Source organism: Rhamphochromis longiceps, linkage group LG11 (assembly GCF_057381845.1).
Source record: "Rhamphochromis longiceps isolate RC_006_pf linkage group LG11, R_longiceps_female_GT1.1, whole genome shotgun sequence".
NCBI classification, from domain to species: Eukaryota; Metazoa; Chordata; class Actinopteri; order Cichliformes; family Cichlidae; genus Rhamphochromis; species Rhamphochromis longiceps.
This window is the reverse complement of record NC_140567.1, coordinates 26707677-26733867: the sequence shown is the minus strand read 5'-3', so window position 1 is coordinate 26733867 and position 26191 is coordinate 26707677. Positions and strand designations below refer to the sequence as shown.

The following is a 26191-nucleotide window of genomic DNA, read 5'->3' as shown; positions in this document are numbered from 1 at the left end:
CTGTAGATTTGTCAGATACATATCCTTGATGGCAAGTGGTTATTTGATTTGCTGTTGCCTTGAATGCCAAAGCAGGGCCAGGGGAGGTAAAGATGCAGAGGCTTTGCAGGCCAGTCTCTGCAGGCACTAAAGTGTCTGGGCACTAGAGGACTCCAAAACCATAGAGCAATCAAGAACGACACAGATGCAGCAGAAAAGGTGCCAAGCAGCCTATGGATCAAGCGGACCAATCCATGGATGACAATTGCTACTTGGACAGTCAGTGCCTGGGTTGCACGGGTGAGGGTGTATGACGTTGAACGACCCGAAACACTCACTGAAACCAGATTGCATCACTGTTGATGTGTTGCATCAGAAAATGTATGCAAGAACTTGAAATACTTAGGCTTCTCAATTAGAAGCACATTAGTCTGTACCAGGTATAAATATGTTGTAGGGTTTTCCAGCTCTCCTCCAAAATATCATATTGGGCCAGGGGGGTAATTTCCAGGGGGGGGGGGGGGGGGGGGGGGGGGTGTTATGACCCCCCATAAAAAGACCCAACCAATATAACCCCCTAATAAAATTATGAATTATCTTGCATAAATAGGCTGTTTTCTTTACTCCTTTCAGGTTTTAACAGCAAATTAGTTGCATGTTTAATCATCTAGGAATTTACCCAGATTTATTTATTTAGACAGATCTTGACCCCCCAATGTTCAGCACAAAGTTACACCGATGTATTAGGCAGTACCTTCTGGGCAAGTCATTTGCAGTTTTGAACTCTTAACTGTCAGATTTAAAAATTTAAAATCACTGTAAATTACTTTTACCTCAACATTAAAATGTTACCATTACAGCACGCTTATTTTTACTAAAACTTCAGTTGTAAGCCATTGCTAGGTTTCTTGTGGTCAACGTGACAAGATTAATGTCTGAGCCACAAACACCAGAATTTTACAGCTTTTAAATATTAAAGTATTTTTACTTGTAACAGAAAAAAAAAGCGCATAATCAGGTTCCACAGACTTTATTTCAGCTGACTCAAGACAGACTCCTCACACAATCCTCTGTACAACACTGTTCCCTTCTTTGAAAACGAAAATACAAACACAATAAAAGTTATGTACAAAAATAAAGCATGTTAAAAAAAATTACAGAGATACAAGACACAACAATTTTAATGCTCATTTGGGCATGGCTGCTATAAATAGTGACAGTATTCATATGAGCTTTATTTTGCTGAACTACCCAAAAAAAATGGAAAAAAAAGAAAAGAAAAACAAAACGCCAGTAGCACCATTCTGAGTTCGTCCACGACAATGTTTGCCATCCGAGCATGGATGACACCCCGCTCTTGTGTTTCACATGAATTTTAAAGCCCCATGGCTCTGTGCAGTGCAAAAAAGTAAATCAAAATACTCCCGTTAACACAAACCAGTGAACATGTAATTCAATTAAAATAATGCTGCAAAACCTTTACAAACCTCTCACCAGGAGAACTTTCTAATGTAACACTTTCCACTGTTAATGAAATGTAACTGTTCATACTGTATTTATTTATTTTTAGTTAGACCATAGTTTGATTGGTGCATACAATCACCTAAGAAGGCAAGCTGCCATAAAAAAGGCAGCTTAATGAACCATCTCAACACCGACACACATTTAATGTGAACAAAAAATAATCATAAAAAAGGACAATTTCTTCATTTTAATGGACGAGTTCTGTTAAGTTAGTGTAGTGTCGTGAGTGCAAAAACGATACTGAAAACATTATCCTTCACAACTTCTCAATTCAAAACAACTCATGAAAGAAAACTCTAAATGTCACTTTAACATCTTCCAGGAGCTGCACCAAACACATTTCCATTAACACAAGTATTCAGTGTAAGCCATCTGACACACAGACAAGGCAAGAAGTGAAGGCAGACGAGCAAAAAGATGTATAACGTAACAGAGCAGGTGAATGCATATGCGGAAACATACTGAGTCTGTTTAACATAAACGTGTAGCTTAGAAGCCTGCCATATACTTAGCTACAATTAATAAATCATTCATATCGACTATGATATAAAAACCATCTCACAAGTAACTCAGACTTTTTTCCTGCGCTGACAATCAAAATGTTGCACATTATGCCGAAATCAAGTCTTTTGTTCTCAATGGCAATTCTGATTGTCACTTTTTGGGGGAGGGGGGTATAAAGCACATGTTGGTTCAAAGCAAGCACATGGTTTTACACCTCTGTTGGTCAATGAGTCCAGCTTCAGTCTTCAGTCGCATAATCTGTCGAGTGCACTCATACCTCTTTAGTGATCACAGACACGATGTGACGCATTTTGCTGATACGTATAGCAGTTGTAGTGTATTCTAGAGACAGCTGGCTTGGTCATGTGAAGCACTGAAATACAGTATAGCAACACATAATAGAATAAAAGACACTTTAAATTCATTATACAGTATATGTACATCTCTTCAAAATGCTCAAGTTGCTCTTACTTCTGGATATTGTCATTGCCTTGTGGCTGTTTCTTTCAAAATTAATTTATTATATACCAAACCCTTTAAAGACTTATTCTATCTCTCATAAAAATGTTACTTGTTTCTCTACATAGCCATAGTGGTCAGGTGCTGATGCCCCAGCAGCCCCTTGCGGCCTGCACCCGCTCCTGGATGCCCGCCTCCATTGCCGTGGCCACAGTATTCCTGCAGGTTCTGTCGCAAAGTAACCAGTGCGGAGCCCAGACAGGCGCGGTTCGGAGCCAAGACACCCCCCGGCAGCTGGAAGAGGACTGTAGCCACTCCAGCCATACCATCATCTGTGGGCTCCAGGGTAATGGGCCCCACCTTGAAGGAGGAATAGGAAAAGCCCATAAGCTGAGAGAGGAAAGGGTCAGGACGGCAAAAGTGCTGGTAAGCGCTGTATGTGGATGGGTGGTGATGATGTGAGGCTGGGTTGCCAGCTGTGGTACTGGCATAATGATGGGTGTTCAAGTAGTGCAGTGGTAAATGCTGGCCGCTGTTGCCTCCTCCACCCAAGGTGAGGTGATGGTGGTGATGGGCTGTGGGTCCGGAGGATGGGTCATGTTTATAGGAGACAGGTCCTGCTCTGCCCCTCTGGCCAACCACCACTCCACTTAACTTGCTTGTGCGGGCATGAGCAAGCGACACAGTGCTGCCCCCTACCCCTCCACCAGATGAAGGCAAGTAGATGAGCTGAGGCTCCTCCGGCTCAAGGTATATAGTGAGCTTAGCAAAAGGCCTTGATGCCATCTTTGTCATCTCCTGAATGTGGCGACGCTGCTCCCGACGGAAGTCCAGGAACTGCTTAACCTTCCACAGGAGGACGCAGACAGACAGGAAGAGGAAAAAGCAGGAGAAGAAGACAGAGAAGAAGACAAAAAGGTCAATGTGGGCTTGGTCCTGTCGCAGAAACAGCAGGCCCTGGGACTCTCCTTGTCTCTCTTCAGTTCCAACACCTCTCAGAGCGATGTAAAAGCGACTAGATTTCAAGGAGTGCACCTCATGGGGGAAGGTGATCACCACACGATCTCGAACACCACGGACAATCAGCACCGTCTGGGGTTTCCACACGGTGATATAGGTGATGAGTCCTTCAGCACGTTCCTCTCTAATTTCCCTTTCCGCTCCTGGAGGTTTTGCTTGCAGGCTTTGGGAAAGCACAGAACCTGCAAAGTTGGATGAGGTGTTGGCAAACACCTTTATAGGGGATGGAGGTGAATCCTTTTCTGTCCCGGCAGTTTTCCCTGGAACTACAGATTCCTCCTCGATCTTGATGGTGTGAATCCCCGTGTATCGATCTACGTCCACAATGAAGGTGTCATGAGAGTTGGACACGTACACCTCCACCTCACCAAAAGTGACATCAATGGTGACCCGAATGTCCACATTGGTGAACTTTGGCTGGGCAGCAAAGAATACAGTGCGCCCCTTGGGCAGGTTGCGAATGGTGGGATCATGAAAGCAGTTGGTCTGCGATGTGGGGTCAAAGCAGCACTCTGTGTCCACATTAAACTGACGGTAGCACTGACGCCCATTCACTGGTGTACCATTGAAAGAATCCTTGCACTTTGCACACTAAATGAAAGAGTAAAACACAGAATTTAAGCATGTTTCATTCACTGACAAAAAAAAAAAGAAAAATGTGGATTTCAACAAGTCAAAACTGTAAAAAGTGGAAACTGTGAACTCCAGCATGCACATACCTGTTGTCTGTAGCAATCTTTGCGATCACTCTGGGGGCTGCTGAGGCAGGAGGAGGTCTCTGTGTTGTTTTGGCAGGGGCAGCCTGTGCCATCGTGTTCATTGCATGTGTCTGCGTGGCCATTACACTGACACCTGTGATGAAGAGGAGAAATTAACATTCACTACAACTGTGCATGTATAAGCATTTCTCTTAATAGTAAAAGACACATCTGCTGATTATAACTGACAGACCAGGTACTGAGTAATCAAAATCACACATTAAAACTTTATATAATAACTTTATATAATAACACTCCAGTGACAGCTCAGCAGCAGATTTTACTCACTTCTCACACTTCCCCTGCAGCAGGAAGTAGCCACTAAGGCAGCTCTCACACCGATCCCCTACGCTGTTGTTCTGACAATTTACACATACAGCATTCTCCTCTGTTGGACCCTCAGACACCCAGGACTGAATCTAATAGGAGGACAAAAAGTGACAGAACTTTAAAACTAAAGTGGTTTGTGTTTGTTTTTTTAATATAAATATATTCACATACACAAACCCTCACGGATTTCAGTTACTTACACTGTTAGGGTCAAGAGGATATAATTGTAGAGTTTCCTGTGCCTTCTTAAGTTCATCCCGGGATAGACACACAGCGCTGTTTCCCTTGCAAAATTCCCGACATGGATGGCAAGTGCCACCCCCCTTGGCAGAGCCCACAAACAGAGGCTTACACTTCTCACAATGTTTACCCTAGATTTGGGGCATAGAGGAAACAAAGTGGATTACTGAATATGAAAAAAAAAAAAAAAAAACGTTTAAGGCACGTGAATGTAGATTATTATAAGCACTTACCATGGTGTTATTGTGACACTCCAAACAAACATCTGGTTTGTTAACACCAGCACAGTTGCTGTGTTTGTTGCAGCTGCACTGAGAGGAGCAGTTATCCCCTACAAAGCCAAAGTGACACTGGCAAACTCCAGGGGATGTGCATGTCCCATTCACACAGCCTTGTGCACACACTGGCTCACACTGACCAGAAATACTGCACAGAAGGACGCAAAAAGCGGAGATTTCAGTGAACTTCTTCAGTCACTACACAATAAAGTTCAAACTATCCTCTTATATTACCTGCTAAGTATGTAACCCTGTTTGCAGGTGCAGTGGTATCCTTGTGGCAGATCGTGGCAGTCCTGAGTGCTGTTACAGTTGTGATGACCGTTGGCGCATTCATCCTCCTCTGGACAATGGAGAAAAGACCAGCTGCTGTTTGTCAAAGGGCAGACACCCTCACTCACACCTGTGGAGGGGGGGGAGAGAGAAAGACACAGAGGTATGCTGATAAATAACAAAACAATCCACTCATAACATGCCAAGATGCTCAGCTTCTTCAAAACCATAAATTTAACATTGTTCTCACCATCAAGTCCTCCCTGTAGGCAGCGTCCAGCTCCATTGCCCCCGCGAGAAGAACACCAACCACACTGAGGCCTAGCAATGCACTGGGAGCACTGAGTGAGCTGGGAGCACTGGGGAGAGCAGGAGTCTCCCCTAGAAAGCAGTCGACCGCACTGGCCTGCCTCACACCGGAGGGGCAGAAAAGATCGGCTCATGCACTACAGGAAGGGGAAAGAGATTTGCTCAGTTAAATTAAAAAGAAAATAAATTAACTTAAAGTCCAACATTCCAATCAGGGGTGGGTGATACGGCCTCAAAGTTATGTCACAATATTTTCAGAAAACATATGTTTTAATGATAACACTACAACATAAAAAATATAGGAACATTTTAATGATGGTTGCGCACAGCAACATTTATAAGTGTAAGTAAATGAACTGCATTTTCTATCCTTCCTTCCAATGAGCTACTATCACTGATGCTAACCTTAGCAATCTACTAAAACAAGGTGCCAGAGGTAGCAGCAACATAGTACAATAGTAGTGACACAGCACCACATCCAGTGAGAGTAAAGTAAAACCTAAGCACAAAAATTTAGCTTAGCTACTGTTAAATAATGCATTATCAGAGCTAATTTCAACTGCTCCCTCACTTACAAGGAGTCGCCACAGTGGCTCATCATGTTTGATCTGGTAGATTTTTTACATTAGACACTCTTCCTGATGCAACCATAAAACTATCCACCCAGAATTGGGATAGAGATCTGCTACTTGTTAGGAGAACATGTAAACCACTACTTTGTTACATGAGAAACTGAAAAATGTTTTCTACCTGGGATATCATTTCTTGAGTAAAGTCTTAACCAGCTGGTCAAAGCCCCTTTCACCACAATCTGTATTGCATCATATCTTTAGCCAAATAAAAGACAACTACATCCACTGTTTGGTCTTTCTGTCATGTACAACCTGCGAGTGAAATTAGCGAGTGCTACGGCGACACTGGGTAGAGCGGGTCTTTCACACATTGACAGCACAACACCGATCGCTAATATTGCCCCCTTCACATCCTGTTTGCACTTGTTAGTGGGTTTTTTGGCTTCAACTGGTCGTTTCCACCTTCAGTTGGAACTATTTTCTTGCATATTGAGCTTTGTTAGAGGTTGTTGAAGTAGCTCTTTTTTAAGTTATTCTTTAATTGCATTGCTATAGCTGTGATATTGTGACATGATCATATGATGATGACAATCTTACCCGCTGCAGGGCCATGCTCCACACACAGTGCTGCCAGCCCCCATCAGAGCCATTGGAGCTCAGACAAAGGCTGCAGTTATGGAGACTGTGGCATGGCGGAGGGCACGGCAGAGGAGGGGATGACTCCACCTGCATGGGTGAGACGTTGAGCAGAGCGTAGCTGAAACATGTCCAGTCATAAGTGGGATTCACACTCAAGATGCGCCTCGTTTCGCCTGGAGAAGGGAAAAAAAGAAGAGAAGGGGGTCGACATTTCTTATTGGAAAATATTTATTAATCATAAAATTCATTTTCTGTAACACCAACACATCATCTGAACCTGGGTACCTGTGCGTTTGAACTGGCGAGTCCACATGCATTTTCCAGAAGCTGTACACTTGGGGCAGTCAGAAGCCTCACAGCTAGTCTCAGTGCAGTTGCTGGACAGGAAGATCTCTCTCTGGTTGATTCGACAGTCATGTACAGCTGTACAGCTGAGAGAGCTGCTGATACAAGCCCCCTCTGGACAATTTGTGCACCACTTACACTGTAAAACAGGCTGGGAATTTATTAAGAACAGACTTTAGTTCACAGTAACGGTCTCTCTTTGAGTGATTAACTGTGTTTGAGAAGGGGCATTACATGTTACCTGGGATTGACTGGAAAATGTTTTAGGGTGTCGTGCAAGGCATTCACTGCATGTCTTGAGTCTGCGACATTGGTCTGGCTCACGAGGGGTTGGAGAACAGGGAGACTGTCCAGTGAAGCATCCCATTCTGATGGAGAACAAGGAACAGAAGTGAATGTCATATGCATTTTATTTCATAGCTGCACATAACTTCAAGCTCAGAATTGCTGTCAAACAACGTGTTACCTCTCAGCAGTGTCAGAAGAAGCACAGCTCCCTCTACACCATATGCAGCTGCCTGTGGTGGTGTTGCAAGCCTCTGGTGTGGGAAGAAGGGCGCAGGGGTCAGAGGGCACAGACAGGGTTAGGAGTCTGCCAAGGGTGACGCCATTGAAGCCTCCTGACAGGAAGAGACGACCGCCCCAGCTCGTCATAGCAAGGGATACCGAACCATTAACTGGATCTCCAACAGCTGACACTAAAACAAAAACACGAGAAGAGATTAGCCTATGATGTTTTATGATTTACAAATTAACCTGCAGCTAGAAATGTATAGTTACCTGGTTGTATCCAGGTGTTACAGTTGATCTGGTACAGAGAGACAGAGTTACTGTAGTCTTCTGCTTCTGTCCTGCCGCCCACAATCACCATAGTGTCTTTAATCAGTGCAGCAGCATGGAAGAAACGGGACAGGGGCTACACAGGAGAGAGATGACACAGCAGGAATCCAGAAGTTATCTTTCTAAAGTGGATGGATGGATGTCAACTGCTTGGATTTTCCAACTTCTTACCTTAATACCCTGAGAGGTGGCCAGCAAAGACCAGGTGAGGTTGGGGTAATACAGGCTGTAGAGCTCAGCAGATGGCTCTACACTTTCCACGTGAAAGCGGTAGCCTCCAAAGACATAGATGGCATCAGTCTGTTCATGGTAGACTGCCGTGTGGCCATACAAACCTGATTCAAGAACAAAGCAAGTAAAATAGGTTTATGTGCAATGAAAAGAGTGTTTAGAGCTATATTTGTCTCTTTAAAAAAAAAATTTTTTTCACAATGTGATTCTGTATTGTTATAACAATAAGCGGTGCATCAGTGAGTTATTGACATTATGAAAGGCTTCAAAAACCTGTAGGTGGTGTGCCAGTGTGGGGGGCAATGGTCCAGTTTCCAGACTGAGGGTTGAACTCAAGTAAATGGTGATTGAAACCATTTTCAGGAGAGTAACCGCCAATCAACAGCACAGAGCAGTCTCGCCGTACAGTTAAAGTGTGACCTGCCACTGGAGGAAGCACTGTGCTCTGTCAGCAGAACAAAATTCATTAGTTAAAGAAAGAAAAAAGATTTTTCACATATTCTTTATTTCCATATCAAGTCAGATACCAACCTTGTGCTCTCTCCAGACTAAACTGCTGAGATTGAGAGTCCAGGTATCCATGGAAACGCCATCTTGTGTGACCCCACCTACTACCAACATAAAGTTATGATTGGCTCCAGCGCCAGACTCATGACTCAGCATTGCAGAGGCGTGATGGTAGCGAGGGTTTGGCATCGACCCTTCTTCCACAGAGCTTGTCAACATTTGTGTCCAACGACGTTCCAACACAGAATATCTAAACCAACCAGAAGGAATTATTACACACATACAGAGGCAACACTGCACTACGTGACTGTGAGATTACCTAACCAACTTGTTGCTGGATGCCTACGCCAAGCTATGTGCAAAAGGGTTATGTAAGTTTTATTGTTCCTATGCTACAGTCTCAGAATATTATTATTATTATGCCAATAAAGGTGATTGTGATAGATTAAAATGTTGAAGATTATATTTCAAAATGTTTAAGATGCTGCTGCAAAGAAAGCAATGCATTTCAAGATTCAACATTCGTGTTACCAATTCCATAAAACCAAAATCAAAATGTAACTTATTCGGAGTTACAAGTTGAACAAAGGTTTGTCCCAAATATGAACAAACTCCTTCAAGGAGTTAAACACATGACACTTTCACAGTAATAAGACAGAAGGTTTTCAGTAGTTTTCACAAATGGATGGGCTTGTTGCCTGAAATGGCATTTTTCTACTCTGAGCACTCCAAATGCATTTCTACTACCATACCCATTCACCCATTCAAACACACATGCATTTGAGTGCATATAACCTAGCATTCATACACACTCACTCTGATAGATTCATCAAGTGCAACTTGGGCTTCAGTATTTTACCCAAAGATACTTTGACATGAAGACTAGAGTAGCCAGGTATCAAACCTCTCACCTTCCAATAGACAACCTACTTTAGCTCCTGAGTCACATGTGCCCCAACCTGAAACATGAATACTACTGAAAATTGATTCTTACAAGCTCTTTGTCTAAGCATTTATAGACTGTTGGTGCACTTTCTTACCTATAGACATTTCCCAGAATTCCTTCTGTCAGAGAAAGCCCTCCATACATCCAGAGGTTGCCCTGTGGTCCAGACACCAGAGAGTGTCCCATCCTGTGGAGGAACCTGTGGGCCTGGTTCTGTTGGGGGGAAAGCACAATGTTTATTTGTGTGTGCTGCATTGTGTCAGCCATGCACACTTCAGTATTGTTCTCGTTTGTTTTTCTTTGGTCCTTACCACAGTCATCTGTGTGTCCAGTAAGGTTTCCCACACCAAGCTGTTGAAGTCTCGAGGAATAGAGCAGTCTGACCCAACCCAGCTCTCTGAGCACACGCACACTCCCAGAGACTAAGACAAACAGAGTTATGCTGGTTAATGTTCTGTGTTTTATTTTATAATTTTTTTAAAACTGACTTCCTAAACAAAAAAACCCTCAAAAACCAACCAAACAAACAAAAAAAGAAAAACACCAAAATTATCAAGTACACAACTAGAAATATGTTTTTATGAGCGTTACAAACAAAATAAAAATAAAAATGTCACAGTATATTTAATTAAGTTTTACTTTTGAAAAAAGAGACACTTGGAAATTTAAGAAAAGCAAACTTAAAAAAAAAAAAAAGTTCACAGCTCTTACTATATTACAAGTTCCTCTTCCTTCTGCTATTCCACAATCCTGTGGGCACACTAGCCGGTCACAATGTGGTCCCCCATATCCCTGAGGGCACTGGCAGAGCCCACCCTGGCACTGGGCTCCACCTGGACATACAGATCCATCTTCATCCTCATCAGAGCTCTGCTGACACCGTCGTACCCAGAAAGATGCATTGAAGCCTTGAGGTCTGTCTGAAGTGACGTTGGCTTCAAAGTAGACTGAGATCACACCTGGAGGTAGAAGAGACGATTATACGATGCTGAGTGATTGTGTATATGTAAACTGGTTTTGTAGTCTAAACTGTGTATTTATTAATCAATGAGTTAAAGATAAACCTGAAGTGGCCTCCACTGTGATAGGCTGAGTCCTCGTGGTGCCACAAAATGCTCCAATTAGATTGTGATCAGAATGTATGACTCCGTTACCCAGAAAACGAGGCAGGCCATCGAACACATAGACATACGAACTCTGAAAAATAAAGCATCCTGAATGTCATGAACACAATTTCAGGTACAGTGAGCTGTTAAGTAATTTGTGTTTATTTGAACTCACTTTACAATGGGTATGAGAGTCTGGGTGTAGTGTGAGAGCTACTGGGGGACAAAACTGTCTGGGCAGACAGGGTGCCAAGTTTTCAGTCACAGAGAGGACCCACAGGCAATGAGAAAGTCCACCTTTCCCCTCTGTGCCACTCCGCCACCCCAAAGAAGAGGACAGGGGAATGGTGGTGGAGGAAGTGGAGGACAGCAGGACAGAGCGGCCCTGGCACTGGCGGTAACATGTTCCATTGTTCCTAGATGGTACAGGATAGCATAGACAAGTCACGATCACAGAATACACTGAAAATCATTCAAGGAAATTATTCCTACTCAGCAAAATAGTGAAGATCTTTACCTGGGATCTCCATAGTAGCCAGGCAGACAGGACTCGCAGTGTAGTCCCTGAGTGTTGTGGGTGCAGTAACACTGGCCTGTCTGGTTGTGACAGTATCCCTGGAGAGAGTCGCCGTGTCCGTTACACTCACAGGGAACACAGCCGCTGCCACCAGCCAGGGCTGAGCCAAAGCTACCTGGACGGCAGTGCTCACAGTGAGGCCCTGTAGTCCAGTCTGAAAGTGAAGCAAGTGAATGTTAACCAATAAACAACACGACAGCCTTTATCTATCAAACACCAAAATGCCTCCCACAGTTTCAGTTTTATGAATAGTGACTGAAATCAAATCACTATAATCCCTTTATCAAAATCTGACCTTGGCATTCATCACAGATCCCTGGAGCAGTAATACAGGTGGAGTGGAAGTTGCAGCCACAGTCAACATCACATTCTACGCCACTCAGAACCAGAGTAGCGGGATCAGATGTCCAGCCCAGGGCGCATTCACACTCAAACCGTGGGCTGCCGCTACACTGGCCCTCACGACACTCATTGTAACAGCTGTGGGACGAAGGAAGATAACTCAATGAGCAAGACGAATAAAAAGATTTTATTAAGAGATTTAAAGAAGGAATTCGTGGATTACTGTATTTTAATGCACTTACGTTTGGTTGCAGTGCAGTGTGCCATCCCCTGTGAATCCTCTCTCACAATGGCACTCATATGAAGTGGGAGTGTTGATGCAGGTAGCAGAGGGGTGACAGTTGTGGAGGCCCAGCCTGCATTCCTCTACATCAGGACATGTGGGATAGGCCCAGATTGCATCTTGCTCTTCATCACTCAAATGCTCCAACTCCATCTCCATTTCTAAGGGGCGAGGTGGGGCTGAAGTTTGGGGTTCAGGGCTAGAGAAGCAAGAAAGACAAATGTAAACTTGGACTGATATACTACACACACATCTGGCTATCAGTTTGTTCAGGATATATGTACAAGAAACATGATGAGCGATATCTCACTTTGCAGCCCGAGCTTCAGCCACAGCCACACTACAGTTATACACTGATGGATCATCCATTCCTGCCCAGTCTCCCCTCAAGCATCTGAAAAGAAGGGCAGAAAATACGAAATACACACAGAAATCACAATGAGTGTTAACTTATCAGCAACCTGATACTATAAAGATTGCATTTGCCTTATATGCAGTTCTGGGAATCTGTATACTTTTTTGTGTTGTTATGGGTTTGCTGTACTTACTTTCCAATTGTGGGATTATTGTAGTCACCACACCAGCCACACTGAAAAGTCTTCAGGCACTCTGTACATGTGTTTAAAGCTGAACACTGCTTACACTGGGGAACTGAGTGAACACTGACAAGCAAAAAAATAATATTTTATTATTGATTGCCATTAAAGGGTCAATTCAACTGTCTGGCAAAATCTAAATGTGTTGTTTCTTGTGTTTTTGCTCATCTAATGCGAGTATATTACTGCATGTGAAAGCATTTGGAAAGTTAAGAAAAAAAATTCTCTCTTCAGGGCTGACGCTTCAGTACCTTCCACTTTTAATCAAATACTGGCAACTGCTTTTGATACCAAATCCAAAATCCTTGTTTTAAATTGAGTTTACATGAATACAGCCTCTCCGTGAATCGCTACCTTATCGTGGTGGAGGGGTTTGTGTGTCCCAGGGATCCCAGGGGCTATGTTGACTGGGGGCTTTTGCCCCCTGGTAGGGTCTCCCATGGCAAATTGGTTGTGGGTGAGGGACCAGACAAAGAGCGATTCAGAAGACCCTTATGAAGAGAACATCGAGGGAACAGTTTACCCTGCCCGGGATAGGGTTACCGGGGCCCCGCCCTGGAGCCAGGCCCGGGGAGGGTGCCCGAGGGCGAGCGTCTGGGCCTTAGTCCATGGGGCCCGGCCGGGCACAGCCCGAAGAGGAGACATGGGCCCATCCTCCCGCAGGCGCCATAGGGGTCGGGTGCATTGTGTGCCGGATGGCGGCCAGGAGCGGAGGCCCTGGCGGACTGATCCCCGGCTACCAAGATTGGTAATAGGGACATGGAATGTCACCTCTCTGGTGGGGAAGGAGCCTGAGTTAGTGCGTGAGGTTGAGAGGTACCGGCTAGATATAGTCGGGCTCACCTCTTGGGCTCTGGAACCAGTCTCCTGGAGATGGGCTGGACTCTGTCTCAGTCTGGAGTTGCCCCTGGTGAGACGCGGCGGGGTGCTGGAAGGTGCTCCACCTGGAGTCTCTGTTGTCCTGCTGGGAGACTTCAATGCTCACGTGGGTAACGACAGCGAGACCTGGAGGGGTGTGATTGGGAGGAACGGCCTCCCTGATCTGAACCTGAGCGGTGTTTTGTTATTGGACTTCTGTGCAAATCACAGTTTGGCCATAACGAACACCTTGTTCGAACATAAGAGTGTCCATAAGTGCACGTGGCACCAGGACGCTCTAGGCCGTAGGCCGTTGTAATCGTATCACCAGACCTGCGACCATATGTTTTGGACACTCGGGTAAAGAGAGGGGCTGAGCTGTCAACTGATCACCACCTGGTGGTGAGTTGGATCATGTGGCGGGGGAGGATGCTGGACAGACCCGGTGCACCTAAACGCATAGTGAGGGTGTGCTGGGAACGTCTAGCAGAGGCCCCAGTCCGCGAGATCTTCAACGCACACCTCCGGCAGAGCTTCAACAGCATTCCGAGGGAGACTGGGGACATTGAGTCCGAATGGACCATGTTCAGCGTCTCCATTGCTGAAACTGCTGCACTGAGCTGCGGCCGCAAGGTGGTTGGTGCCTGCCGTGGTGGTAATCCCCGAACCAAATGGTGGACACCAGAGGTGAAGGGAGCCACCAGGCTGAAGAAGGAGTCCTATCGGGCTTGGTTAGCCTGTGGGACTCCGGAGGCAGCCGACAGCTATCGACAAGCCAAGCGGAATGTGGCTCGGGCAGTGGCTGAAGCAAAAACTCGGGTGTGGGAGGAGCTCGGAGAGGCCATGGAAAAAGACTTTCGGACTGCCTCGAAGAGATTCTGGCAAACTGTCAGGCGTCTCAGGAGGGGAAAGCGGTGCTCTACCTGCACTGTGTATAGTGCTGGCGGAGCGCTGCTGATGTCGACTGAGAAAATTGTCAGGCGGTGGAAGGAATACTTCGAGGACCTCTTTAATCCCACTGACACGTCTTCCGAGGAGGAAGCAGAGTCTGGGGATGAGGGGAATGACCTGCCAATTTCCAGGGGCGAGGTCAGTGAGGCAGTTAAACAACTCCTTGGTGGCAGAGCCCCTGGTGTTGATGAGGTCCTCCCCGAATTCATGAAGGCTCTGGACGTTGTAGGGCTGTCCTGGTTGACACGCCTCTACAATGTTGCGTGGAGATCAGGGCCGTACCCCTGGACTGGCAGACCGGGGTGGTGGTCCCCATCTTTAAGAAGGGAGACCGGAGGGTGTGTTCCAACTACAGGGGGAATCACACTCCTCAGCCTCCCTGGGAAAGTCTATGCCAGGGTGCTGGAAAGGAGAGTTCGTCCGCTAGTCGAACCTCGGATACAGGAGGAACAATGCGGTTTTCGTCCTGGTCGCAGAACACAGGACCAGCTCTTTATCCTCTCAAGGATACTTGAGGGTGCATGGGAGTTTGCCAAACCAGTCTACATGTGTTTTGTGGACTTGGAGAAGGCATTCGACCGTGTCCCCCTGGGTGTCCTGTGGGAGGTGTTGCAGGAGTATGGGGTGTCTGGCCCATTGCTACAGGCCATTCGATCCCTATACAACTGTTGCAAGAGCTTGGTTTGCATTGCCGGCAATAAGTCGGACTCGTTCCCGGTGGGTGATGGGCTCTGCCGTGGCTGCCCTTTGTCACCGGTTCTGTTCATAATTTTTATGGACAGGATTTCTAGGCGCAGCCAAGTGGCTGAGGGCTTTCACTTTGGTGGCCTCAGAATCTCATCTCTGCTTTTTGCGGATGATGTGGTTCTGTTGACTTCATCGGGTGAGGGCCTCCAGCTCGCACTGAAACGGTTCGCAGCCGAGTGTGAAGCAGCGGGAATGAGGATCAGCACCTCCAAATCTGAGGCCATGGTTCTCAGCTGGAAAAGGGTGGAGTGCCCACTCCGGGTCGGGGATGAGTTCCTGCCCCAAGTGGAGGAGTTCAAATATCTCGGGGTTTTGTGCGCGAGTGATGGGAGAAGGGAGCAGGAGATCGACAGACGGATTGGGGCTGCGGCTGCAGTGATGTAAATGGTAAATGGTAAATGGCCTGCATTTGTATAGCGCTTTTCTAGTCCATAGGACCCCAAAGCGCTTTACACCACATTCAGTCATTCACCCATTCACACACACATTCACACACTGGCGATAGCAAGCTACATTGTAGCCACAGCTGCCCTGGGGCACACTGACAGAGGCGATGTGGACGCTGCACCGGTCCGTCGTGGTGAAGAGGGAGCTGAGTGTAAAAGCGAAGCTCTCAATTTACCGGTCAATCTACGTCCCTACCCTATGGCCATGAGCTGTGGGTAGTGACCGAAAGAACGAGATCGCGGATACAAGCGGCAGAAATGAGCTTCCTCCGAAGGGTGGCTGGCCTCTCCCTTAGAGATAGGGTGAGAAGTTCGGCCATCCGGGAGGGGCTCAGAGTAGAGCAGCTGCTGCTCCACATCGAAAGGAGCCAGCTGAGGTGGTTCAGGCATCTGACAAGGATACCTCCTGGGCGCCTCCTGGGTGAGGTGTTCCGGGCATGTCCCACCGGGAGGAGGCCCCGGGGCAGACCCAGGACACGCTGGAGAGATTATATCTCTCGGCTGGCCTGGGAAAGCCTTGGTGTTCCCTTGGATAAGCTGGAGGAGGTGGCTGGGGAGAGGGAGGTCTGGGCCTCTTTGCTTAGGCTGCTGCCCCCGCGACCCAGCCTCAGATAAAGCGGATGAAGATGGATGGATGGATGGATGGATGGATGAATACAGTGACCAAATGAAAGGGTGCTTGCTGCTATTAGCAGAAATTACACTCACAGCTGATTATGAGGTGAAAGTTGCAATTTAAATTGAAGTGGAGTTGTTAGTCTGTGTTGACCTGGCCATGCAAGGGAAATACTACTACTACTAGTAGTAGTACTACAAATCATAATAATAAGGCTCAGAAAAAGCAATATGAACTTATTTTCCATTAGACATAGTAAGAAGTAAATTATAAATAAGACAGGTACAAGCAGGAGCCCTGACCAGCAGTAGTCTTAGGGATGAGCATAAGAACAAAACTTGAATTTTTAGAGGCAGTCAAACACATTTCATCATTTCACAGGATAAAAATACAGTAGGAACAGTCTTGAAATGTCAGAGCCAATTATGTAATGCCAGTCCAACTGTGCAGTTGCTAACACCCAGAAAAAGGCAAAGAAACCTTTGGACAAATAAAGAGATGAGAGCGCGTAACCAGGGAAACCGCTTAAATGCTGATGACTATGGGTTTTTAATTTTTGCTATATAACTTTGCACTGTCCACTTTCTGCTGGGACTAATAACGGTTATCTTATCTTACAAAATATTTAATATGATGACTTTACTGACTTACTTACTCTTAGGTATTCATGAGTCATTTGATTATGTTAAGCATGACTTTACATTTAAAATGTAAAAAAGAAAATGATTATAGTCATTACAGCATTATAGACATGATGACTATATTATTATAGTATTTATAATGATTATAAATAAAACAAAAGGAAAAAACAAAAATATCTTAACAATGTTCTCATCTTACCTGTCATACCAATCCCTACACTCTCCATAGGGGTACTTTGTGAGGTAGGCAGCAAAATAGAAGCAGGCTTGAGCAGATTCACACCACGCACACTGGCTGGAGTTGGAAAGGCATTCACCACATGTCTTTCTCCTGTAAAAGAAAGTGAAAGTAGAGTAGAAAAGATGAGCTGGAGATGTTTGTATGACCGAAAATATGTAAAATGAATATTATTTTTCAACTTACTGGTTGCACACTTTAGGACACCCCCTTGGATCACGTATGGATCCATCTACTCTTCCTCGCCGACTGCACTGGTAGTCGCCTTTCTTGCTGGAGTTTATCTGCCACTCACAATAAGGGTCCTACAATCAAAGTTAGCACAGCATGAGTCAAGAATACAGTTATGGTATACAAGTCAGAATAATGACAGATAATGTCAGTTTTTATGTGCATCTGTGTTATACCTGAGTACAAGCAGAGCAGTCTCTGTATTCTTCACACATGGTGCAGTGCTGGGGTGCTAACAGCAGATGGAGCTGACCTTCCATCTTCCCTTCACTGTTCAGCCCCTCAGGGCAGGGTTCGAGGTCTGGGCTGTCACGCAGCAGACAGCGGGACAAAGACGGGCACCAGCCACAAGACTGGTCTGACAGGCAGGCCAGACAGGACATGTACCCTGAGCAGGAACCTGAGCGGTACGGCTCCGAGAATAGGAAGGAGATCTCCTAGAAGGAGATATCACAAGATATTTGAGTGACTTATGTATGTATGTATATATATGTATATATTGTACTATTCTTAGTTAGTGTATTGTCTGTCTTGTCTTAATGTTGGTTTATAATGGAGCACTGTAACAAAAAATAATTTCCCCCAGGGATCAATAAAGTATTCTGATTCTGATATAAAGGAAAGGGTATTAAAACTATGCTTTTGTTTCATGATCTAAGAAAAATCACAAAAGAATTTTGCATAAATTAGTTTTGCTGCTAAAGTTAAACTCACACTTCCTCCAGGCAACGTTCTGTTCCAGATCAAGGCCATCTCACTTGTTTGTCCTGAGCCCGAGTTGTTCAGGTAGCCCTCCGCCTGAACAAGGTAATGGTTTCCCCGAGTGAGGTTAGAGAAAAGTCGACTCCCATCTGGTCGAGTCAGGAGCTTCAGCTCCTTTTCCTGCTGAGCTGCCCAGTGACCCACCACCTCCTGATCAGCAAATGGGTTCACAATGCACAAAATATGGACATGAAGAAAATATGGATAAAACAATAGTGTTTCATAACAATATTGAGCCCTGGGGACAAGGATATTGGCTTTCGCCGACAATTCTTAAGCATTCCAACAGTTCCAATGTTTGGCCATATGAAATTGAAATTATTTTAATTTATTATCAAATCTACTACAAATAATCCTCTAAAGAATTATGCTGTAAAGAAAGAGACAAAGAAATTCCAGCTGACATGCACTTCTCCTCACCATCTGGCTGGAGTTGGGTCCTGTTGCCATTCGAGCCTCAAAGTGAAGCCTCTGGATGCGAGCCCACATGGAGACTGTCTCTGTAGGAGGGGGTGCAGGTGGAGGCCCGCCCCACAATGGGTGGACAAACCCCCTAAACTGTAAGGCTACGTCCATTTCTGTGGTGGGGCCAAGCATGATGGTGGCGCTGCGGAGGATGGTTACCTAATGTGAGGGGTGAGGAGGATGGAGGACAGTGGAGGATGATGGAAGTGGAAACACATCAACAGAGGCACTATTCTCTACTAACTGCTCCACAAAGTTTCACAAACAACTTGAACAAAAATATCCTTTCTACCCAAAGCAAACAGAGAAAAAGAAAAAGAGACATGACGAGGTTAAAAAGCATAAAGCACAAAGAAAAACTAACAAAAATAGAATCATTATATCCAAGCTCGAATGCAATATTGGTGGCAGGAAGGAGGAGTAAGTATAAGCAGAGAGGGAAGTAGTTACAGGCTCAACTGGTAAAGTCAAAACATTTGGACTCCGTACCTGGTCAGGCTGGGAGTCGTTGCGGGGGTGCTGGAAGGTGAGCAGGTGCAGTCCCGGGACATAGTTCTCGGTGCGACAGGAGTGGAGGGAGGTTAGGAAAAGGGTACGCTCCCCCCACCAGCCGTACGCCCCTGAGATCTGGTCCACACGGCACGCACTTCGCTCTGTGAGACCGAGAGGGAAAGGTCAGCACATGCACAAAAAAAAACCCTAAAATACCCCCACACATCGGGCCTCTTAAATCTCATATTACAGCAGCTTTCTACTGTGCACTACTGTACTGAAATGAATGTAATTGGTGAGTCTTGTTTGACGTGTGTTCTGAAGGAGTAAAATGACCTCACTGCACCAGAAGTATGTGACTAGACAGGCGAGTCAAACTGTGGTTTGAGGAACCTGTCCAGTCTCAGCTGGGTATAGCCAAGTCACTGTACTTCACCTCTGAAACACACCAAACACGAGTCAATTACGTCCCTCCCATGTCAACTCCCAACATCATTTTCCAGTCTTGACCCTTTTCGTCTGCCCTCATTCCTCCCTCCCTGGGACTCACCTGACACTGGTAGGCAGGACTCATTCTGAACACACCAGCCAAATTCACCAGGGGCACGGGCCAGAGAAGCTGGAGTGCCACTGAACACCAGACAGGACTGGCAGTCAGACAGGAAGCGAGCAAGGCCCAAGCAACCAGTACTTCCACACTGCGACCAGAAAACAGAATTTGCACTTTAGCTATACCTAAACAAACAGTCTGAAAAGGAAAGGATTAGATTTCTGAAAACGTAGAAATGGATCCCCCCCCCAAAAAAAACAAACAAAAAAAACAGGCATTGTTACAATTTAACACAAAGTCTGAGAGAAGCGTTACCGGGTTAGTGGGCTGGTACTCTCGACAGCGGCCTTCACACCAGCTGCACTCTGGGTTCTTCAGGCACATATTTTCATCTACTGCCTCAGCACAAACAGCATCCTGATGATGAAACAAACAAACACAACAATTTCATTACCATTAGATGCTCTTAGTCAACATAATTTTCAACCACTGAGATTCTTCCAGCCACAGACAGTCTTCCAAATACTATTGGTTTACAGCGCTTTCACTCACCCTGTCACCTTGGTCGCTACTGACAAAAAGGGGAACTTTGTAAGCCACAAGGTCTCCACGCGCAATGCCACTGTAACCTCCAGCAACCAGCAACACTCGTCCCTCCATCACTGCAGCAACATGTGAGTAACGCCCCCTCACAGCATCACCACCTTGGAAAAATATGAAAGCTCTGTGACCACTTCACATGCAGAGGTAACAATCACTAAGATGGATGGTGTTTAAAATGGACCTTAAATAAAAAAACAAATGTAAAACAACAAGAAAAAACTGCATGTGCCTTTGCATTTCAGAGTTCTGGCATAAGGCTACCCACTCAGGAAAAAACTGAAGATGGTGAAAATAAAAAAAGTTGAAGTAAAAAGGAGAAGTGAAAATAAACGTGTGCATTTGTGCAACCTGCTCAGATCTCAAACAGATTTTAGCCCCAAATCTTCTGATTGTCCCTTAGGTTTGTACAAATATACTCACAGTGGAGCATAAAGACATTTAGTGCTTATTTCATCTACATATACAAAGTGGACTTTATTTGGCTGTCTAATCACAACCATTTCAAGACCAAATAAAATATAATGTGTTAGAAAAATAAATAAAACAAGGAAGGTGCAATCTAGAAGTCGGCTGTTTTGTTCACTTTCATACTCACTGAGTTTCTCCTTTGCCGAGACCCACTGGTGACAACCCAGATGGTAGAAAAAGATTTCCTCATCATAGCACTTTTCCTCATGGAAATGAATGTGCACATTTCCTCCTGCAAGACAAACAGAGATAAATATAAACATGGCTGGACTGATTACGAAACAAACTGCTAATTATCTCAGGACTCACCGTAGACAACCATGTAGTTTCCGATGACAGTGGCTGAATGGAAAGCTCGCTCTCTTGGGCCAGTTGCTGCGAAACGCGAACGGAAGGATGTCCAAAATCGTCGATCCACATGGAACACGTCTGTTTTGTTCACCCTGACACTAAACCTAAGAAACATATACAGTATGTATATTTCTATTGTCTATAAAGATGCCGTTTTTTAAAAGTCCCCACTTCCTGGATTTTTCTGAAGCACTTAACTAACTTTGTGTAGCAAGTTATCACAAAAGAATTAAATCTTGGGATAAAATATATCTTATTATGTTGGGATCCACTGGTGAGATATTGGTCCAATACTGACTTAAAAAGCTCAAGTGGACATCGATGACAATGAGCCTGTCTAGGGAACAGATTGTGTGTTGCTTACACAAAATGTCAGCAAATGTCAGTGATGCTAGTGCATCACTAGCAGGAGGGATTGATAAAATAACATAGACTAAACTAATAGTATAATTAATAAACTTAGGAAATCAATGTTTAAGTGAGTGTGATGTGGTCTTCTACATAAAAGACAGATTCCCACTCTCCTCTCAACCTCTACCTTCTAATGTATGAGAAGGTACACACCTGGCAGTGGTAGGCCTGTGCCCTCCATAGACAAGCAATGTCCTGGAAGGGCCGTGGAAGACCATGGAGTGCCCAGCAGTGGCAGGTGGCTTCCCACCTGTGGGCTGAACCGTCTCCCACCGTCCAGAGCCATGCAGGCCAAACCGATACAGAGTCGAGGAAAACATATCCTCCTCAGTACGACCTGGGAAACAAATTTGGGTTTGTTCGTTTCTTAGTGGATTAAAAATGCTGATATAAAAAAAGACAAAGTGCAACGTGACAGTATACATGCGAACCCACCTCCAAACACATAGAGATAACTGTCTACTATAGCCGCAGCGTGATTAGCCAGTTTAGGAGCACCACGTGAAGTGGAAAAGCCAAGCTGTTGCCAGTCATCATTGAGAGGCCGGTACATCCACACATCATTGGCCAGGGAGCCGTTGGCTAGCTCTCCTCCAAAGACAACCATTTTACCCATATACTCTACTGCTGTGTGGGAATGACGAGCCACCTGACAGAGTAGGAGAGCCAAAGAGAGCACGAAGGAAAGGAATACGATTGAGATGTTAAACCAAAAAATGAGAATGCTAGAATTCCCATCGACTATGTTTACATGTGCAAACAAATAGGATATATAAAAAAAAATGAGTGAGCAGAGTATACACTGCAATAAACTGATTTCTATAAAAACTAAAAATGCACATTTGTCATAAACAGGTTCGATAAATTAAAAAATAAATTCTTAAACAGTTACAACATTATTTACAAAAAAAATAAGCAAATATTCTTGACTTTATCGATTTACCTTGTTTTTAACAAGCAATCAGTAGAATGTAATACTCTATCACCACAAAGTGGCATTAAATAAATACGGTCAATCAGCACTGAACAACAAAAATAAATAAATAAATAAATGAAAGCAAGAAAGGCATGTTAAAAGTTTTGATATCCACAAGTATGCTAGGATCTACTTAAATTCAAGTGATGGAAATTTTAACACTAGATGGTGACCTTAAGGATCTGTGCAGATGTCTGCATGTCTGCCAGTCTTTTGCTACTGGATGACTGCATCACAGAGCACTAGCTACCATGTGCCCTTCAGCCACACTTCAAATAAGTGTAAGAGGTGCTAACTGTCAGAAACTGGTTAAACAGCTGTGCCATGTTGAGATTAGATCGTACGTTTGGACAGTAACCAGAGAGAAGCATAAAATAAAATGTTTAAAAAGTGTGAATAATGGACTGCATTAACTGAGTTGTTGGAGTGAAAAAATTGAGCATTTGTATTAAAATTTTACAAATGATATTAAACAGCTGTAGAGACCAACTTTGTGAGACTGGTATAGTCCTGCATTAGCTAGTAATATGTTTCTGTTTTTTAAGATTTTGCATTTAGGCTATTGCAATAAATGGCCATAAGTAAATGGTTAAACTAGTATAAGTTATAAGTAATAGTAATATGTTTTGGCTTTAATCCTTCTCTATAGTTTTAATATTGTCTTTTAAAGTTATTTTAAAAAGAAATCCTGATTCCAGAGTTGTTCCTGAGTTCCTGGTTGTCAGAGGATAAGTTGGGGCCTGACAAGTCATTGAGAGAAAATCTTGGAATGGATATCTTTGAATCCATTCTCCTGATTAAGGAAACTACATTTCTTGCCTACATGACATTTTGAGGATCAATTTATTGTAAAGTGCTGACAGTAACTTGGACACTTGTTTGCATAGAGAATGACAAAGCAAATGCAATAGCAGAAGGAAAGAAAAACAGCACATGTTTGAGTGTATGTTCACTTACAGGTGAATGACCATAAGACCTGCTTTCCCATTGGTTGGATGTAAAATTGTATTTGATCAAGTCACCAAGAGCTCTGTTCAGATCAAATCCTGCAAAGAAGATAAGCAAAATATAATTCAAACAAGCCAATAATGAGATATGAGACTGATGACTCAGACATTGACATTCAGCTCTAACAAAGACATCAACATCACTGATGGTTAATATGTAACACAGCAACAAATTGTGTTGAGTTATGATTATTAACATATACCAAAGAATCAAAGTCAAAAACCTTGCCGTTGTCTTGTGTGTTAAAAATGTTTTTCTAAGCAGAAAAATTGTATCAGTGGAATTTAACTGTGTGTTGCTCTTACCGCCAAACAGGTACATGGCTCCTGTGGAGGAGAGGTACACGCCTGCAGAACCTGTCCTGGGAGGTGTGTAGGGGTTTTCTTCACTCACACGCCACCACTTCCCTGCACCGCTGTCATTATAGAGACCAAGCTGGCAGTTTTGACCCACAAAGCCTGGCTTACACAGACAACGCTCTCCTTTCTGAAAAAAATCAATAAATGAATGAAGGCAAATATGAAAAGTTTCATCACGGCACACAAATGAATAACCTAATCAGGTTGAGAAACGCGTTACTGTGCGACTATAGTATATATTTTTTGTGTGTGTTCATTTAATCGTCCCTATCCCTACTCTTACCTTGTCACACTGGCCGTTCACAGAACAAGCTTGAGTGCACAGAGGGGTTGTACATGAGGGCCCACCCCAACCCTGATGACAATGGCACTTTGATGTAGAGGAATCACAACGACCATGACCGCCACACGCTCCAGGGCACAAAGAGAAGGTGTAAGTTGCATTGAAACCCAGGAGGTTGTAATTAGCGTCACTGAAGAGGTGAAGCAGCATCTGGAACACAGTTTAAGAGTGAACACAAATTAAGTTAGAATTCAATGCTAATGAAGTTTCAAGAATCATCCTGGCCTTTCAGCTGTGGTATCTTTTCTTGGTTACCTTGCCAGACTTTGCTTCAACGGGCTGGGGCAACGTGTGGCCACTCAGACTGGCTAGCAGGGGGCTTTGGTAGGAGTCCCCATCATACACAAAAAGGTAGTCATAAGTGCACTCTGTGTTCATGAAGGTGAAATTCAAGACAATGCGGTGACTGTTGTTGGGAGCTGGAAAATATGAAGAATTCGATAAATATCACTTTGAATAATCACAGAAAACAACAAAAAATAATGACAAAAACCATTTTCTCCACCTTTGATGAGCCACTCGCAATTCCCATTGACAGAGTAGTTTCCTGCTCCATCTGTCACATAGCCAGGTGGTCCCCTCAAAACCTGCCTGTGGCCCTTGCAGTCCCCTGCCTGGCACAAAGGCGACTTGGCCAACAGGAGAACCACCAGTATGAAGGAGACAGGGAGGGGGGAGGCCATCACTGGCACTGCCTGAAAGATGGAAAGGGAAAGAGCAAGGTGGGAATCGATTGGTGTTGGTGTCCTAATAACAAACCTTGAACATTTTCAGCACATATGAAGACCAATCTCTTAAGGTTCGTTTATCGACTACATATAACAACTGAACGATCCGATCTGGATACAAGGGAACGCCTTATGGACATCAAAGTCCCCCTAGTTGTTCTCAGGTCTCGCTGTTCAGTCTTATGCCACTGAAAGGGTCCAATTTAAAGCGCTATGAGTCATATGTCAACTGCAATGCCATTAACCCTGCAGCAACAACCAATCAGGCTTAATGATCAGATTACAAGGATTACTACAAATTGCCAGACTCAAGAAAAGCTATTGCAAAAATTCTTATGCTGATGTTGCTAACGTGTACAGGGAAGTAGCTCGTAAACATTACGACTCCAGAAATCATACCACACAAACGTCAAGGTGAAACGACGATAATCCACATCTGCAGTGTTACATTAGAATAGCACACAACACAGTTTAACTTTTATTATCTGGGTTTCTTACAAAAAACTAGCCAAAGGATGAACCTACGACAATTAGCAGCAAGGGTCTCTGCAGGCTATCACAACAAAGCTAACGAAAGGGTAGCTAAGCTAAGGTAGCAAACGGAATACAGTTAATCTGAGCTCATCAGTTGGTCTGGATACAAAATAACACTTACCATTTCCCGTCTCTTTGTTCGCATGGTGGTTTACATTTTCGGCAGGCCTTTAAACGTCAGTTACTGCACGAGCTAACTAGTGAGGGCTGCAAACTGACAGCTGGCTATCCAGTCGATACTAAATTGGATTCACTGCAGAGGAGAGCGCTACAGCATTCTGCTCTGCTAGCCTGTCCGCTAGCTAGTGGTAGCGGCTCGGCCAAATCCAGATGCGCAATCGTTGGTTGCTGCAGACCCTAAAAGAATCAGTCATTCTTGAGAGTAATTCTTCATTATGTAATAACAAAATGATGGTACACCTCGGGGAACTGCTTGCAGCTATCAGCGACACGTTTTAAAAGCATCGACGCTACTCCTGCGGACCATGTTGTGGTGAGAAGCCAGTGTTTTGGTGCTTTTTGGCAGGCGAGCAATAACCAACGGTGACCAACACAAAGACCCATCCCACTACTGCCACCCAGCGGAGACAATCAAGATTTACACTTGGATCTTGTGTAAGCCATAAACGGAGGGTTGTTTATGAAATATTTTGTTCATTATTTATATCACTTATTTGTGGATAAAGTGAATGCCTTTAGAGGTTCAGCAGCGGATCATCTATTTGCATTCTTATGTTCTTGCTTTTTGTTTGTTT

The 26191-nt window shown here is 44.4% G+C and overlaps 1 protein-coding gene across 1 annotated transcript; it reads right to left on the bottom strand.

Annotated features, from left to right (window-relative positions):
- Window positions 1-1212: 1212 nt before the first annotated feature.
- megf8 (multiple EGF-like-domains 8) lies at window positions 1213-25994 on the bottom strand. The gene is made up of 44 exons (XM_085423376.1): window positions 25558-25994; window positions 24680-24869; window positions 24430-24593; window positions 24115-24324; window positions 23778-23958; window positions 23422-23510; window positions 21924-22137; window positions 21642-21825; window positions 21036-21181; window positions 20854-20958; window positions 20208-20359; window positions 19971-20072; window positions 19656-19803; window positions 19103-19266; window positions 18569-18772; window positions 18101-18298; window positions 17563-17823; window positions 17342-17460; window positions 17117-17248; window positions 12611-12724; window positions 12373-12456; window positions 12022-12261; window positions 11733-11917; window positions 11378-11591; window positions 11036-11276; window positions 10819-10951; window positions 10466-10713; window positions 10066-10176; window positions 9849-9967; window positions 8833-9058; window positions 8575-8746; window positions 8242-8405; window positions 8011-8146; window positions 7697-7928; window positions 7472-7598; window positions 7171-7381; window positions 6844-7058; window positions 5616-5811; window positions 5327-5495; window positions 5048-5240; window positions 4775-4945; window positions 4533-4663; window positions 4206-4338; window positions 1213-4077 (listed from the first exon to the last, which is right to left on the bottom strand). Exons 1-44 carry the CDS (start codon window positions 25579-25581, stop codon window positions 2587-2589), a joined length of 8643 nt encoding a protein of 2880 aa, XP_085279502.1. The 5' UTR covers window positions 25582-25994; the 3' UTR covers window positions 1213-2586.
- Between the last annotated feature and the right edge of the window lie 197 nt (window positions 25995-26191).

What these genes read in the sequence shown, in the direction of transcription:
- megf8 (XM_085423376.1), bottom strand. Translation starts at nt 25,581, where the DNA reads ATGCGAACAAAGAGACGGGAAATG. An exon ending in GATCTGTGATGAATGCCAAG is followed by an intron (nt 11,592 to 11,732) that starts GTCAGATTTTGA and finishes CTTCACTTTCAG; the next exon opens with ACTGGACTACAGGGCCTCAC. An exon ending in CACAGTGGAGGCCACTTCAG is followed by an intron (nt 10,714 to 10,818) that starts GTTTATCTTTAA and finishes TTCTACCTCCAG; the next exon opens with GTGTGATCTCAGTCTACTTT.